Raw genomic sequence first — 17837 nt, 5'->3', positions numbered from 1 at the left:
TGATGCTGATACTCAGCCAGGTTTAGGGATTCTTGATCTAGATCATATGCAATATCCCATCCAACAATGACCTACCGGAATGGAATTGCCAACATCAGAACATTTTAGACGTATGGTATGACAGCATCTTAGGATCTTGTAATCCCATGGGCCTCACTTTCTGGTTCTTCCTCCTCCTTTTGGCCTGTGTTCCCTCTCTTCAACAATCCTCTTCCCTAGGAATCTGGAGCCTGTACTGCTCACCCCTTCTCCTGACAACTGATAAGCTTATTCACACTGAGGTTTTAGGGATTTAATAACTAAACTCACTTCTGAGGAGGGTGGATTTAAAAAAAAAAATCTGGGGTGGGCATGGCTTAATATAACACAGCATGTCCCAAAGGAGTTTCCACAGAATGCTATTTCCAAGGGCTAAGGGTACGGAGTCCACACTAGAGGGTCCCATGGTCAAATAAGCTTGAACAACTCAAGTTTAGGTGAAGTCTCAGACTCCTCACTGTGCAATTCTGCATTAGCAATTGCTATGGAGGATGGAGCATATGGAAGTTCTGGCCACACAATTTATCACTACCTTCTTCCTTTACCACAGAAGTCTCTCGACTTCTCAGCAGCATTTTGTGTGGGAAGTGCTTACCCAAATGATTACACTCCTGATGATGAAGAAGATGTCTTGCGGCAAAAAGCCCTCGTGGTGTCCCTGAAATCACACATATATGCAAAATCCTCTCCAACTCGACCTCCTTCTTCCCCAAGTGATGTCAGAAATCACATGGAAAATATGGAGGATAGAAGTTTTGACTTCTGCACACTTGACTGATGACCTTTCTGGCTTGATTCTTGCTTTCTTAATGCTTTGAGCTCATAGTTTCTGATCCAGGCCAGGACCCAAGGCGAGGGTCCCTGGGGCCAGAGGAAGGTGTGCAGGGTGATGGCCCCTGTCTAACTGCGTGACCCTGGACAAGTAACCCCACAGCCTCATTTCATCTGTAAAATGGAAGCAATGACCTTGCTTGCCACCCAAGGGTTGAATGAGACAAAGTCAGTTCCAGGGCTCCGTGGGGACCACTTTGTGTGGAGGTGACAGTGCCTCTGGTTGCTTTCACAGGCAGTGGCGCGAGGTTCAGCGGTCAGAGCTTCGGGCGGTACAGTCTCCCAGAGGCTCAGAACTGGTACATCCGTTTCCGCCTGAAAACACGGCAGTCACAGGCCATTCTCCTGTTCAGCAATAAGACAGTGTGTCTCTCCCTGAAGGTAAGGCACTGCCAGCCTGAGAGATTTCCTGTGGGCGTGCCAGGCTGGGGAGGTGGGGCGGCATAGGGGTGGCCAAGAAGGCTCACTTCTGCAAAGAAACCCCTGCGTGGTTTTCAGGGGTACTGGGTGTGACTCTTAGTTAGAACACGAGACTTTCCAGCCATGATGGCCAAAGCCTCCCCACCTGGCAATACATGTCCAAGTACAACAGAGGTCAGGCTGTTCTGTGGGATGACAGAGAGCCTCTGAAGATAGAAAGAGAGATGGGTAAGGCCACCTAGACCTGGTTGATGCTTTTATCATTTTTGCTGAGTAACAGACCAGTGTTTCCCAAGATGGGTGGAAGCCTGGGGTACATTAAGGTACGTGGAATCCACATGGAGGAAAATGAATTTCCTTAAAGGGTCTTTTAGTCCTTCTGATTACGTCTTGTAGAAAGTCTCAGAGTACCTGCCTGATTTTAACATCTCTATCACAGGTGTCCATCTCCCATTTTGACAAAGAGAAAGCAGACTTTGGCAGTTAGTTAGAATTTAATCCATTCAACAAATATTTATGGAGCATCTACTATGCAACAGGCATAGGTGCTTGGGTCTCATCAGTGAAAAAGACAAAAACCCCTCTTAGAGCTTTCATCCTATGGTGGGAGACTGACAATAAACATAAAAATAATAAATCAGAAAATTATAGAGTTTGTTCAAATGTGATAAGTGCTTTGGGTTAAAAGAAAAAAAAAGGTTAAGGGGGATCAGGAATGTGGGAAGTTGCAATTTTATTTTTTTTTTATTTTTATTTTTTTTAAACAAAAGAGAGAATTTTATTGGCTCATGTAATGGAAGAGTCCAAGGATTGACCTCAGGCTTGGGTAGATCCAGGTGTTCAAAGTATATCAACAGGATCCTTTTCCTTCCCGCTGTCAGATCTGCTTTTGTTCAGAAGACCACAGATATCCCCCCAAGTGATGGCAAAGGTGGTCCCAGCAGCCCAGGCTTTCATTCTGCCACCGAGCCAGCCCAGCAGAAAGGGAGCATCTCTTTCCAACAGCAGTAAAAGTCCCACCTCAGACATTGATTGGCAGGTCTGAGTCACGTGACTATCCCCAAGGCTGCCAGGGAGAGGGGCCAGCCTTTCCAGAACAACGTAGGCTAAGTTGAGAAGGAGGGGGAGTGTCCCAAAAGGAAAAGAAGAATGAGGGGCACAGTAACAACTATTGTCCACCCCTAGCCTTGTGGACCTGTCCACCTGCACCGCGGAGCCCTGCAGCAGCACCTTCGCGGAGGTCAGCTGCTCAGAGAGCAGGGTGGTGTGCAGGAGAGGCAGCCTGAAGAATATTTCTCTTCTAGAGTCACAGTCCTTTTGTGCTTTTAAAGCTCTCAAATAAATCATAAGCCTGGAGGTTATGATTTTCATGGACAGTCTTCTTTATATTTTCCCTTTTCTGCTATATTATTCTAAATTCTGAAAATAGCTTTATGGGGTTCTTTTTAATAAAAATGACAGATACTTATTGTAATAAATTAAAATGCTATAGGGAAATATACTGAAGAGAGCCAGTTGTTCATGTCAGGTGCCTGTGACCAGCACATGTGCATGGCTGAGTTCCCATTTTCGAATCCCTGCTCAGGCACTCGGTCCTTTGGGCCAGAGCCTCGATCTCACTACATCTCGATTTACTCATCTGTGAAAATGGGACTCATCCTTTTAGAGTGGTCATAAGAAAGTACTGAGCCCTTGTTGTGCCAGACACCTTATTGCCTGTGTTATAGCATTTAGTCCTCGAAAGAGCCTTGTAAGGTGGTGACTGTCATCATCCTTGTCCTACAGATGAAGAAACTGAGGTCTTCTGCCAGTGTTCAGTAGGTGTTCTGTAGGAGTTGTTCCACATATAGATGTAGTTTTGATGTATTTGTGGGGAGGAAGGTGATTTCCACGTCTTACTCCTCCACCATCTTGAAGGTGCCTGGTACATTCTGTATTATAGCTGCTTTTCTCCCTCAATGAAGACGAGCCTCTAACTGCTATGTTGTCTACCAAGCCAGAGTGGATGAGATCATGCTTGCATTCTGCCCTTTTGTGGGAAGTTGCAATTTTAAATAAGGTGGTTAGGGAAGGCTTCATTGAGGTGATAATTGAACAATAATTTGAAGGGGGTGAGGTAGTTAGCCACGTAGACTTCTGGGGGAACAGCATTCTAGGTAGAGGGTATAGTCATTGGCAGGATATTGCTTGGCATGTTTAAGGAATAGCTCAGACGTCAATATGACTTGAGTGAAGTGACAAGGGGACAGTAGTAGCAGGAGTTGAGGTCAGAGATGTAACAGAATGGGGTCATATCTATAAAGGTCTCATAGGCTATTTAAGGACTTTGAGTTTTATTCTGAGCAAAGTGGGGGGCATTAGAAGGTTTTGAGCAGAGAATTAACATGGTGTGACATATGCAAAAAGGGTCCTCATGGCTACTGTGTTGAGAATAGATTTTAGAGGAACAAGGATGGAAGTGGAAAGACCCAGCCAAAAGGCAGTAATTCTGGTGAGAGCTGATGGCAGTTTAGATCAGAGGAATGACAGTGGAACTGGGAAAAAGAGTTCAGATTCTGGAGAGATTTTGAAGGTAAGGTCAACAGGACTTCCTGATGAACTGAATGAGGGCTGGGAGAGAAAGCAAGGAGTAAGATATTGACCTGAGCAACCTGAAGGAATGGAGTTGCTGCCAACAGACCCGGGCAAGGATACAGGTGGAGCAGGTTGGGGAAGGGGGATGACCAAGAGTTCCGTTTTGGACATATGAGCTTGAGATGACTATTAGACCTACTAGTGGAGCTGGACAAACAAAATCTAGCGAGAAAGGCCTGGGCTGGAGATGAAGATCTGGGATTCTTCCACATATACATAGTATTCAAAGCCATGAGACTGGGGAGATCACCAAAGAGTGTAGACTGAAAAGAGAGTAGACTAAGGATTTATCCCTGAGATACTCCAACACTGAGAGGCTGGGGAAGAGGAGGATCCAATAAAGGAGAATGAAAAGATACAACCAGTGATGTTGGAGAAAAACCAAGAGAGTATTGTATCTGGGAAGCCAAATGAGGGATGTGTATCAAGAAGGAAGCAGTGATCAGCTGCGTAATATGCTGCTGAGAGGTCAAGTAAGATGGGAAGTGATATCAATCATTGAATTTGGCAACACAAAGGACGCTGAGTACCCTGACACCAGTGGTTTCAGTGTCATGGTGGGTGGGGGTAGAATTTTGCTGCAAAGGGAAAGCAAAGAAAGAAAGTGCTATCTGGCAGGAAAAGTGGGTTCAAGAAAACTTTTTTTTTTTTAAAGATTAGAACAATAACAGCATGTTTGTATGATGACTGGGATGATCCAGTAGAGAGTGAACAAAGATGTAGGAAGGAGAAAGGAGAGTCAGTGGCATCTTGTCCTTTAGGAGGTAAGGGGGGTGGGGTGGGATCTAGTGCATGAATGGAGAGATTGGCTTTGGACAACGTGGACAGATATGATGGTGAGAGTGCCTGGAAGTTTCCATCTGATTGCTGAGAGCGAGGATGGGGAGAGAGGTATTAAGGGTCTGAGGAGAGAGAAGTTGTGAAAATAGTCATCTGAGAGAGTGAGGGGACTAAGCAAGATAGTACGATCATTGGGTAGCATGAAGGGCTCATTTGAGACTCATGGTCATGAAATTAAAGGGAGACCAATAAGCAAAAGCTGTGTGTTTTTCTCCAGCCATGTTCAGCTCCATGATACTTATATATAGAGGGAGAGTTGGATTTTACCGGATTTGTGTATTTGCCAAGTGAGTTCTACCAAGTAAAACAGGGACAGGAATTTGGTTATGGAATTTAAGATTGGTAAGGAGAGGAATGAGGACATTACAGAGGGGAGAGACAGTGAAAAGATGGAGGGATCAACAGATCTGTGGTCCTAGGTAAGTGAAAGGAGTGATTTAATGACAATGTTTTGTATAAGTTGTACTTATTTTTGTCATTGTCTTTTCTTAATGGCAAGTTATATTGGTTTTCTATTTACTGTAATAATACTGTTTTCTTTTTAAGGAAATAAAGGTATAGGTAGAATTCAACCAGGGCAAAAATCAGGAAGATAGTGTACAAATGTCCAACTTCTGGAAAACACTGGGTTAGATCTTCACATTTCACCCAGAGAAAGCACTACCTAACCCAGAGTGACAGGAAAACTATTTGGCCACAAGTAGTCCCACTTCTTGAGGGTGAGGGGAACTAAAATGTTCTAACCCAGTGATTCTCAGACTTTTTGATTTTGGGACTTTTTGTACTCTTAAAAATAATCGAGGATCATCGGGAAGTTTTGTTTATGTGGGTAATAGCTATTGGCATTTTCATCATTAGAAATTAAAACTGAGAAGTTTTAAAATAACAAGAAACCCATTACATGTTAACATAAACCCATTACATGTTTCCATATTTTTAGGAAAAATTCTTCCATTTTCCATATTTAAAAAAGAGTGGCATTGTTTTACATTTTTGCAAATTTCTCTTACATCTGGCTTAATAGAAGCTAGCTGGCTCGTACCTACTTCTGCCTTTATCTGTTGTGATGGCGCATGTCTAGAGATCACCACTGTATATTTGTGACAGAATCAGAGTAGAAGAGGCAAATAATGTCTTGGATTATTATGAAAATAGTTTCACCTTGTAGATGCCCTGAAATCATCTTAGAGACCCACTTCAAGAACTGTTGAACTGTTGAGTAAGGGAGTTGGGGTGAGAGGGAGATTTCTGGTATCCCTGAAGGCTGAGGAGTATAGAATACTGGAGAGGCCTGTGAAGAAGAATCCAAAAGACAGGGTCTTGATCAGCAAGGCATCTCTGGGCCTCAGTTTCCTCATCTCTGAAATGGAGATATCATCCCTGCCCAGGCCATCCCATGGAGAGCGGCGAAGGCCAAATGAGACCACAGAAGAGCACTTTGAGGGTTTCTACACTCTATAAATACAATGTCTAAAACAGCCTTGAAAATCACCAAACACTACCCCTCCTACCTGTGAAAATAAACTAACATTCTTTGCACTGGCAGCTTCTGAGCAGGGATTTTTATAAATACTTCTTGGCTTTGCTGATGGCCATTTGGATTTTCTTTACAGCTGGTCGATGGAGTGCTCCAGCTGGAATACCACTGCCCAGGTGGCTTCTACAGAAACCTTTCCTCCCGGTCTCGTGTGAATGACCAAGAGTGGCACTCCGTTCTGGTGGAGGAGACAGACACTTCCGTTCACCTGTCGGTTGACAGTGCAGCCAACACCTCCCTTGCGCTCCCAGAGAACTGCTGGAGTCTGAGGCCTGAAAGGGACCTCTTTCTGGGTGGCCTCGTCCTCTTGCATTCTTTCCCAAATGTCTCCCAGGGCTTTCAAGGCTGCCTGGATGCTGTCATGATCAACGGAGAGGCGCTGGAGCTGCTGGCCCATGGCAAGAAGGTGGCGGGCATGCTGGAGAGGCGGGCCCTCACCCAGTGTTGCCTCCATAGTGACCAGTGCAGCCAGAACCCGTGTCTCAATGGTGGAAAGTGCTCACAGACCCGCGGGGCAGGTAAGGCTAGGGCTGACCCTGAGGCTTATCCCAGGAGGCTCTACAGAGGACCCTGCCAGGTTGAACTAGCAATCGTGTATCACCGTAGAGTTTACCAAGCAGATTCCTCCACCACAGTCCCATGAGGGAGGGAGCGGGGTGGGGGGGAGCGGGGAAGAGAGCCATTAAAGCTCCATTTTACAGCTCAGGAAACCACTGGGCTACGTAAGGGATACCCAGAGAGGTAAAGGAACTCACCCAAGGTCACAGGGCTGTTAAGCGAGAGGCATGCTCAGGGTGCAGATCTCAGTGGAAATATCCCCCTCTTCCCCTTACTGTCTGGTGAGTAATGAGTTGGGATCTGCTAGGTTTACACCAGGGAAGGCCAGGAGTCTTCTTTCTCCCTCAACAAGCACTATCTTTCTTTCTCCTTTTTTTTTTGGATGGGGGAAGTGTACAAATGGGGACCTCTGATGTAGAAGGCTGAAGTCATCACACATCTCAGTGTCATCATTGGTGCACGCTAAGTTTCTCTCTCTCTCTTTTTTATTAAAAAAATTTATTAATTTTATTTATTTTATTTTTGGCTGCGTTGGGTCTTCGTTGCTGTGTGCGGGCTTTCTCTAGTTGTGACAAGCGGGGGCTACTCCTCGTTGCGGTGCGCGGGCTTCTCATTGCGGTGGCTTCTCTTGTTGCGGAGCAGAGGGTCTAGGTGTGCAGGCCTCAGCAGTTGTGGCTCATGGGCTCTAGAATGCAGGCTCAGTAGTTGTGGCGCACGGGCTTAGTTGCTCCGCGGCATGCAGGATCCTCCGGGACCAGGATTCTAACCCGTGTCCCCTGCATTGGCAGGCATACTCTTAACCACTGCGCCACCAGGGAAGCCCAGTTTCTCTTTCTTATTGCCCTTTATACTCCACTGCCTTCTCCCTTCCTCAAACCCATAGGCAAACATTTAAAGTTTTAAAATGAGTTCTTCCAAAATGTAAGAACTGTTTGTCACATGCTTCAATTTCTAACTTATATAACTGGTATATCATGTTTTACACTTTTCCATCCACGCTGCCACGAGTAATTCTTATTCGTTGCTTTTAATTGCGGCTCAATACTCCAAGGTGTGCATGCGCTTACCTTTCCCCTCTGGACTCTCCCAGCAATGGACATCCCACCCCCATCAACAATGCTGCACTGAACATCCTCCCACGTCATCTTACAAACCTATGTGAGAACTTTTCACACATACACACATACATACGCACCACCCGGAGATGGAATTCACATACCCAGAATATGCAAATAGTTACTTTGATTAAATCAGGTCAGACTGCTGTCCAGCATGGCCGCAGCAGTCTGTACTTCCAGCAGCAAGTGTGTGAGATTCCTAGGCACCTACATCTCTGTCAACACTTGGCATTCTCCCATTTTCTAATCTTTGCCTGACAAATAATACTGTCATTTCTACCTAAGATACCCAAGGAGTCCATCACTTCTGCGTCCCCACCGCCATTGGTCTGACCCCAGCCCCCATCACCTCTCTTCTCTTCTTCTGCACCAGCCACCTCCCTGCTCTCCTGCTTCTCTCCCTCCACTAGCATCTTCCAGCAGGGCACCAGAGACATCTTTATACAATGTAGATATGAGCACAGCGCTTTCCTGCTTGGAATCTTGCAGTGGCTTCCCCTTGCTGTTCAGATGGAGTCCCAATTCCTAATTCCTGCCTGTATCTCCTATGCCCTGGCCCCTCCCACTTGCTGGTCCACCCTGGTGACATGTCACACCCTCTCCTCCAAACCTTTGCACACGTTCTCCTCTGCCTGAAACATCTTCATCTTTGCCCCTCTATCTTTTTGCCTGGCTAATTTTTACTCATCCTTCAGGTCTCAACTAAAATATCACCTCCTCCAGGAAACCTCCCCTGGTGCCTAGTTTAGGCTAACTCCTTCCCCCAATGCTTCCCTTCAATAAAACTAATTTTTATGATAATTACTAATATACTGATGTTATCTATAACTGTCTCAGTTTGAACCCCCAAATTGCCATTTGCTTGCTGTGTGACCTTGAGCAAATGTCATGCATTCCCTGAGCCTCATTTCCTGACCTGCCATCAACTTGTACTGTCCCTGATGAGGACAATATCAGTAACCAATCTCAGGGTTGTCGGGAGGATCAAATGAGCTAATACATGAAGATTCTTAGAACAACGATTACAATAAATAGTGTTGTCTAGGATGACGATACCCATTATTATCCTTTAGATGCCTATTCTCTGTAGTCTGTAAGTTGTTTGAGGGCAGGGATCCAATCTTCTTGTCCAGCAGGGCACCAGTGCCTACCATGGTGCATGTGGCAGAGAGAGGCACTCAATAACTAAGTGTGAACACTGGGATCTGCAAACACATGAGGTCCCCCTCCATCCTGGAGGACCTGTCCCCTGGGGCTACTGGACCAGTGTGCTCTCTCATGGCCCTGCCCTTCTCCCCAGGCTATGTCTGCACGTGCCCCTCACAGTTCTCCGGGAAGCACTGTGAACAAAGGAAGGAGAACTGCACTTCGATGCCCTGCCTGGAAGGTGGAACTTGCATCTCTTCCCCTGAAGAAGCCCCCTGTATCTGCCCTCACCCCTACATGGGAGACAGGTAAGCACAGGAGAGGTCCCCTGCCATTGCTTCCTCTCCCTGAGTGAGGCACCACTGGGGGATGACCTCTGCACTCTGACCCGTAGAGAGGCCAATGGGCAGCCAGGGGCTGAGTGCTCTGGTTACCTGGCTTCTTGGCCTTTTCCACGTGTCAAGGCTTCTCCCTCCCACCACCTGCATCAGAACACCTTGGAAGGGGAGGTGCTCATTAAAAAGACAGATTTCCCAAGCCCTATTCTGAACCTACTGACTTGGACTCACTAGGCTGGGGCCAAGGAATCTGCACTTCCTACCAGATCCTCGGGCAGTTCTGATCTTTGCTGAAGTCTGAAAGTAGCTAAAGTTCTTATTCTCTTGCTCTGGACCATGACTTTCCAGAAAGCGGCCTGGGGGTAATGATTCCACTTGATACAGGCACTGCTGTGGGTCTCAAACCCCACCACTAGATACCTGTGCCTTGTATTATGCTGGCCTGGGGGGTTGTAAGGGAAGGAGAATCATCCCTAGAATCCTAGATGTAAAGAGGCTTTGGCAATTCTCTCATTTTATGGCTCCCCAACTTGGAAACCTGTAAAAATCATGAGGGAGACTTGTGAAAAATACAGATTCCTGGACCAACTAAACTGGAATCTCCAAGGAAGGAGGCCAAGGATTCTATTTATAACAAGCTCCCAAGGGACCCCCTTGCTGTCAGTGGGTGCATAAGAGATCCAATGATATAGTCCATCCACCCAATTTACAGATGAGGAAACTGAGGCCCAGAGAAGGAAAGGGCTTGTCCAAGGCTCCCCCTTGTGTTTAAGATCCAAGTCCTTTCTCTCAGCACCTGGCATTTCCAGCCCCACTGTGCGCCTCACTCTGCAGCAGGGGATTCTCTCCATCCAGTAGATGGGTTAGGGCAGGGGTCCCCAACACTCGGCCAAGGACCGGTCCGAGGCCTGTTAGGAACCGGGCCACACAGCAGGAGGTGAGTGGTGAGTGAGTGAACGAAGCTTCCTCTGCTGCTCCTGATTGCTCCCCATCACTCACATTACTGCCTGAACCATCCCCGCCCCACACCGGTCCATGGAAAAATTGTCTTCCATGAAACCAGTCCCTGGTGCCTAAAAGGTTGGGGACCATTGTGTTAGGGGACACTTCCTGGCTGAAAGTGGTGTTTGCATTTTAAAAGAGAATTTGGGGAGGCCAACGTATAACCCAAAGGACAAACTGTTGGTGGTGAAATTTCAGGCACTGGGACTCACGTGGGATGGAGGGAGCCTTTCCCAATGTCCCTCAAAAGTATGCTAACGCATATATATGGAACCAAAAAAAAAAAAAATGGTACTGATGAACCTAGTTGCAGGGCAGGAACAAAGAGGTAGACATAGAAAATGGACTTGAAGACATGGGGTGGGAGGGCGAAGCCGGGGCAAAATGAGAGTAGCATCGACAAATATACACTACCGAATGTAAAATAGTTGGCTGGTGGGAAGCAACAGCATAGCACAGGGAGATCAGCTGGGTACTCTGCGATGACCTAGAGGGGTGGGATAGGGAGGACGGGAGGGAGGCTCAAGAGGGAGAGGATATGGGGACATGTATAAGCATATGGCTGATTTGCTTTGTTGTGCCACAGAAACTAACACAGTACTGTGAAGCAATTATACTCCAATAAAGATCTATTAAAAAAAAAAAAAAGTAGGTAAAGCTGACTATAGAAGTCTCCTAGGAGCCTCACACCAATGAAAGCCAAGCTGAAGGTGACCTGAGAGGTCATATGGTTCTAGGTGTTCTCTCTGAGAAAGGTGTCCCGCGTAAGGTCTGTGTGGAGCCATGCTGGGTTCCTGCAACCTCCTGGTGAGGGACAGAGGGAACACTGGCACCTGGTTGCCATTGCTGGGTGACTGCTGACTTGTATCTGGGACCCTGACCCGAAGGACAGCTAGGTTGCCGGCTGCCTCTACCGCAGTATATGATTGGAAATTTGACCTCAGTTGTAGGCAGTGTATCCAATGCCTAGATCTCACGGGTGGAACATAATGGACTTGCCCAGAGCCTAGATTCAAATGGTCATGAACAAGGGTATTGCTGAGTCTCATGCCTCACTGGTAGAGGATGATGTGAAACTGAAGTTGATGTGTTGATATGTGTGATAATTACTTTTTTTTTTTTTGGTGGGAAATTGGAGAGGCAGGCTTGAATGCAGGGGTTTTTATCCCATACATCTTTTAAGAGGGGACATGGAAAGGGCAGTATAGTGACTCAGTCCCCTGACTACTTCTCTGTGTCTGCAGGTGTGAAATGGAATCAAGGGGCTGCTCAGAAGGACACTGTCTTGTCACCCCTGAGATCAAAAGGGGGGACTGGGGACAGCAGGAGATTCTGATCATCATAGTGGTCCTACTGGTCATCGTCATAGTCTCTGCTGGGCTTCTCTTCTACTGCCGCCGTTGCAAGTCCCACAAGCCCGTGGCCATGGAGGACCCAGACCTCCTGGCCAGGAGTGTTGGTGTTGACACCCAAGCCACACCTGCCATTGAGCTCAACCCCCTGAGCACAAGCATCTGCAACAACCTGAACCAAGTGGAGCCCAGCAAGACCTCAGCTCCAAATGAACTCGTCACTTTTGGACCCAGCTCTAAGCAACGGCCAATGGTCTGCAGCGTGCCTCCCAGACTTCCGCCAGTGGTGGTCTCTTCCCACTCTGACAATGAGGCCATCATTAAAAGGACCTGGTCAGGCGAGGAGATGGGTCAGTACAGCCACAGGCCTTTAGCCTCTGGGATTGATGGAACAGGGTAATAGACTGAAACACTCCCTTATCTGAGCCACCATCCAGCACATGAAGGGATGTGGTCAAAGTCACGGTGCACTAGTGGGCTGGACCAGATCCCAGGCCTCTGGACTCAGAGTCTGGGCCTCATCCCACTGTACCATGATCTACTCCTCTAAATTCCAAGACATTCCACAGGATTGATGTCCATGGCAGAAACCTGTAGACCCTGGATGGGGTGGGTAGGATCACTGAGGTGAAAAGGGGGCTCCTGTATATTTATGCGTTTCTGGAAAGGGAAAGAGAGGCAGTCGTCCAAGCTTCTGGTTGCCCAGTCTAGAGGTACAGCAGCCTTGGGCCAGACCTGGCTGACCCAGAGGAGGGACCTTCACCCCCTCTCATCTTTGGCTCAAAAGGAGGTGAATTTGTAAAGCACTTTATATTTTCTGGCTTATTCAGTAATAGTCAAAACAAGTATTTGCTCTTTCTGACAGTAGGGTAATTGGACCCATAAAGACACAGTGACTTATTCTAACTCACCCAACTATTCAGTAGCAGGGACAGAGGGAGGACCAAGGATGCCTGATCTCCAACCTTCCAAGCCACATCTCATTTAATCGCCCTCTGTGATAGATGCCATCACACCTCCTAGTCCAAAATATGTGTTTGTTTCCTTCAATTAAGGAGACAAAACTCACCAGTAGGACTTGGGATAGAGCTGCTGTCTCCAGGAATGGGGGGGGGGGGATGCATGGAGCCATTCAGATTCTTCCCTTATTCACTGACCCTTGGATCAGTGGCACAAATTTACAAGATGGGCTGGCTTTGAGTTACATCTCTGGCTTTGAACTTGGCCCCATTGGATTCTAGATATTAATCTAAGCTGCCAGAGACAACACACACAGACGGGCCACATACCCACCGACTCCTCGGCCCATCTCTACCACATGCTAAGTCATGCAGAGCAGCTCTAAGGCCAGCTGGAACTTTCACCAGGGAAACTCAGAGCTCACCCTATCTTGCTGTTCCCTTTCAGTGTACCCAGGTGGAACCACAGTCTGGCCCCCAACTTACTCCAGGAAGGAATGCTGGGAATACCCCCACTCCGAAGGGACCCCCGGCCCTCTGCCGCCATCGCCTCGCTGCCACCGGAACCCAGCTGTGATGCCGGACCCCACTGGCCTCTACGGGGGCTTCCCCTTCCCACTGGAGATGGGAAACAAGCGAGCACCCCTCCCACCCCGTTACAGCAACCAGAACCTGGAAGATCTGATCCCCCCACGGCCCCCCAGTCCCCAGGAGCACCTGCTGGCCCCCTGTCTCAACGAGTACACAGCTATCAGCTACTACCACTCGCAGTTCCAGCAGGGAGCGGGAGGGCCAGGGCCCTGCCTGGCAGAAGGGGGCTACAAGGGGGTGAGCATGCGCCTCAGCCGGGCTGGGCCCTCTTATGCCGACTGCGAGGTGGGGGGCGGGCATCCCATGGGCCGGGGCCAGCCCCCGGCCCCCCCCAGCTATGAGGGCTCTGACATGGTGGAGAGTGATTATGGGAGCTGCGAGGAGGTCATGTTCTAGCTGTCCTCAGACGGAGGCAAGGGGGAGGCCGAGGACTTGGCGCCTTCCCCTGTCTGGCGGGGAGCGAGTTGAGCGTGGCTGGGAAAGTGGGAGGGAAGCCCCCATACCCAGTCCGGGCTGCCACATCTTGAAATGTGCTCTTCCAGACCCCCAGCTAGTCCCTGAGGATGAAGGGAAGCTGAGGGTAGAGCTCCAGAAACAGGACTAGGGCCCCCGGCAGAAAGGGTGTGCACAGAGCCGTTACCCTGGAAACCCCAGGAAAAACTGACTCCTGGGATGGGTAAGAGGCAGTGTGCGGCTCCCTGACAGTCCCCAGGGAGTCAGGGCCTGAACGGGCCTGTCTGGCACATTCTTAGACCTGCCCGTTGCTGCACTCTGCAGGCTGAGGTGGGATCATGCCTCACAGGCAAGCACCACACCTGCTGAGAGACAAGGTCCAAGGTCACTGACCCTGCAGGGCAACAGGGTGTCCTCCTAGGGGCTGAGAGGTGAGCAGCAGGGGAGCAGCTACCACATGTCACTTGTGCGCCCTGCCTGCCTCGCTCACATGCTCGCTGCAGAGTCTGCTCCACGTCAGGCACCGAGCTAGGCATCGGGCATAAGACAGTGAACCATGGCGACAAGGGTTCCCGAGGAGCATCACTTGGCCTCAGTCTCCTGGAGGTCCCACTCCTCTAATCTAATTCCAAGCACCTTGAGCCTCCTCTTTAAGTCTGACTTTCTACCAGCCAGGGCCTGCCAGGATCTGTGCAGCCCCTGAACCGTCTTTGTTAAAGAATTCAGACCTCATGGAACTCTGGGTTCGTCAGCCCAAGTTTCGCAAGCACTTTGGGCCAAAGGCAAGAAGGACATCATTCTTCATTTTTAAAAAAATTCTTAGGCACTTTTCAACCTTGCTGTCTGGATGAGTTGCCCCAAAGGGATTTTTCTTCCCTAGACACAAGGAAGTCAGAACTCCTATGCAGGGAAGGGTGGAGAAGCAGGGAGCCGGACATCAGGAGTGTCCTTTCCTGCCCTTCTGTTTCAGAGGCCTGCCAATCCAAGTGTTACCTGCAGCAACTCAACCCTATGCATGGAGGGTCATTGTGGGCACGTGTCTGCACGTGTGGGCGCTCACGTGTAGTACGTGTGTACACATGTGCAGAACATATGTAGCCAGGAGTGGTAGGGACCAGAGAATTCTGGTGGCCTTGCCACTCCCTCGCCTGCCAATCCCTGTCTCCGGTCCACTGCCTTTTCATGTGTGTTGCTTCTGGAGACAAAAATCTAAAGGAAGAGCAAGAGCCACTCTTACCCACAGGGCTGCTGCCTCCAGCAAGAGGGAGCTGTGTGGGTGACAGTGTGTTTGTGTGCATGTTTCATGGCTGTGCGGGCGACTGTGGGCGTGAGTGATGGGATGCCTGGTTTCATTGGTCATTTGTGGTTGTTGTTTTTTTTTTAACAATAAAATATCTTTTTTACTGTTATTTTCCGTGTCACTTAGGCTGTTTGGTCAGGGGAAGGTCACAAAGGTCTACAGGCCCTTCCAAGCTGAGGTTCGTGGGATTTGGGGGCTGGAAGGGACCCCAGAGGTCATTAAGCACCATGATTCTCAAACCTTGCAAAATGGCTAAAATACAGATCTCTGAGGCCCACACATACAAAATCAGAACCTCTGGGAGAAGGGCCCAGGACACTATTTGGAAAAAAGGCCTCTAGTTCGGATACAACTGTGCATAGTTAGTGGACACGTCTGCTAAGCAGCAGGTGAATGAAAGGCCCTGGACAAGACTTCAGGACTTCTGACCGCCACCCCACCCCCCACCCCCGGCCAGCACCCTTGGCAACACATCGCACTGGTCAGGGAGAGGGGACAATATCGCAGGTCTTGGGAGGCCAGCCTCCTGATGCCCAGAGTCAAGCCTGTGGCGCTGCTCCACAGCTCGCCCCGAAGCCCAGCTGGACATGAATGTCTCCAGGCAACCTGGTCCATGCGGGCCTTGAGGGTACAACACCAAGACTGGACAGTCCAGTCGCTGCCGACAGGCTCCCAGTGCAGGTGGGCAGAGAAGGCACGTCCATGGGAGGCACCACAGAAGACCGTGGCTCTGGGGTCCGATGGGCTCGGTTCCTAACCTGCTGTGCTACACACTAACGTGGTCTCAGGCAGATATGACCGGGCCTCTCACTGTTCAGTAAAAGGAAGAGTAAATAATATCCCTATTCTCAGGGATAAGTTCAAAGAGCTTATAGCAGCATAAACAATAACTGGTGACCATTATGCTAGGGAACAATACTGGGTAGCATACAAATAGGATTAACTTATCAGAACTGTGCGGGAAATCACAAATAATCTAGTCCAGTGTCGCCCAAATTTCTGTTGCTTTGCTTACCACTTTTACGATTTTTGTCCTGATAGAATAACACCTGTACTATTATTTACTTAATTTTTTTTTAGTGTCTTTAGATTTTAAAAACTGTTTTTATTCACCTTAAAAGGATAATATCCATAAAAGAAAAGATCTGAAAATTCCTATTTTTTGTAGCGCACATGAAGATACATAAACACTCTGGTTTTCCAAATGACTGTCTAAGGCCCTCTAAATCGTCTCTGGGAAACACGGATCTAGTCCATCTTTGTTCTCAATGTTCCTCACACTGAGGCCTGCAGAGGAGAAGGGGTTTGTGCGAAGTTCCACAGGTAGAACTTCACAGCAGTGAGACCACATTCAGGTCTGACACCAGCCTTGGCATCTCCCTAAAATACCACATGCTCTTCTCCTGGATGGGGAGCCTCTCTCCACCCAGCCCACCTCTCTCCCCACCGGGCCCCTCCTTCCCTTTGTCCTCCTGAGCCTGCACCTTCATGGATCAGCCACTAGAGGGCTCTCTGGGACCAAGAAGCAGAGCCGCAGAAGAGAAGGTTTTCAGGGAAATCCTCGCATCTCAAGGCACTGGGGTTCTGATTCCAAATGTCCTGAGTCTGACAGCATGACAGTGGCAGAGAAAGGCAGAGACCCAGACCTCGGCCTACTGACTTGACCCAGGTGGAAACGCAGTTCACCATAATCATCCTCACCACCCTTACTGGCACTTGCTATATGACAGGTGCTGGGCAAGCACTTGGCATGTCTTATCTCATTTAATCCTCACCAAAAACCCATCATGTAAGTACTGTCATCTCTGTTCTACAGATGAAGGAACAGGGGGCATCCAGAAATTAAGTGGCTTGTAACTTACAGTAGTGACTCAAAGTGAAGTCACCCAGTTCATGAGTGACAGGGTCAGGATTCAATCCAGGGCTGCCGGACTCCAGAACTATGCCTTACATTTGGGTTCATGAAACCAGTTATAAATACAGGATATCAGAAGACTGAAGAACAGCAGAAACTAGTCCAAGGATCCAACTGAGTTCAGAGGCCAAGAACGTCACTATAATTCTAAGTGGTGTTAACAGCTGGAATGTCTGCTCAACCCCAAGGCTCAACTCCAGACCACTCTTGTAATCCTGCATCCAGTTCTGAGGCTGGCCCTTAAGAGCGACACGGTAACCTTGGACATTGCTAGAGGAGAGCAGCTAGGAAGGGGGCGGGGCTGGGGGGGTCAGCGAGGGCTCACAACCATGTCCCACGGGGAAGGGCAGCCGTAATCCACCAGGGGCACCTGTAATCCACCAGGACCAATGGCAAGGGAATTGTGAGACAGCTCCTCGGATGGACAGCCTGCACTGCTGCACCATCACACGGAGTTTCTCAAGGCCTTATGGAGAAGGTAGATACATCTTCCAGGAATCAGAGCAGTGCTCTGGAGGGACACACGTCAGGTCTTGGGGGTAGAGCCACAAAAAGTGAGTATCTGGGGGTAGAAGAAGGGCAGACAGAGCCAAATCACTCTCATGTGGACTGAAGATTATGGAGATTCTATAAGAGGGGGAAAAAAGATACAGTATGTAAAGTTTTGAGGTATGGAGTGACTTGCCCAGGGCCCACGCTGGTTCCGTAGAGAACAGCTGCCCCATCCTCCTGGTGCCACACCATGAATGGGTGAAACGCCTGCCTGCGAAGACACCGGGCCCAGGTGCAGAAAAACAGCCCACG

At 48.8% G+C, this 17837-nt stretch overlaps 2 protein-coding genes across 5 annotated transcripts in view; one reads left to right on the top strand and one right to left on the bottom strand.

Moving 5' to 3' along the window:
- Positions 1-15227, top strand: part of FAT2 (FAT atypical cadherin 2) — an 82441-nt gene extending 67214 nt beyond the window's left edge. Inside the window, exons 20-24 of the mRNA XM_007188621.3 lie at positions 1106-1251; positions 6378-6819; positions 9278-9431; positions 11708-12165; positions 13223-15227. Coding sequence (XP_007188683.2) covers positions 1106-1251; positions 6378-6819; positions 9278-9431; positions 11708-12165; positions 13223-13761 — 1739 coding nt within the window. The 3' untranslated portion in view covers positions 13762-15227. The remainder of the gene's footprint in view (positions 1-1105; positions 1252-6377; positions 6820-9277; positions 9432-11707; positions 12166-13222) is intronic.
- Positions 1-17837, bottom strand: part of SLC36A1 (solute carrier family 36 member 1) — a 296571-nt gene that overhangs the window by 201274 nt on the left and 77460 nt on the right. The window contains exon 11 of one of the 4 annotated variants that reach the window (XM_057539736.1): positions 2048-6055. The exons of the other annotated variants lie outside the window; for them this stretch is intronic. Within the exon in view, the coding sequence (XP_057395719.1) occupies positions 5949-6055 (107 nt within the window). The 3' untranslated portion in view covers positions 2048-5948. Of the gene's footprint in view, positions 1-2047; positions 6056-17837 lie in introns of those variants that run through there. 4 annotated transcript variants of the gene reach the window in all.

This window comes from Balaenoptera acutorostrata, chromosome 2 (assembly GCF_949987535.1).
Source record: "Balaenoptera acutorostrata chromosome 2, mBalAcu1.1, whole genome shotgun sequence".
Taxonomy (NCBI): domain Eukaryota; kingdom Metazoa; phylum Chordata; class Mammalia; order Artiodactyla; family Balaenopteridae; genus Balaenoptera; species Balaenoptera acutorostrata.
This window is presented reverse-complemented; position numbering and strand designations above follow the sequence as displayed.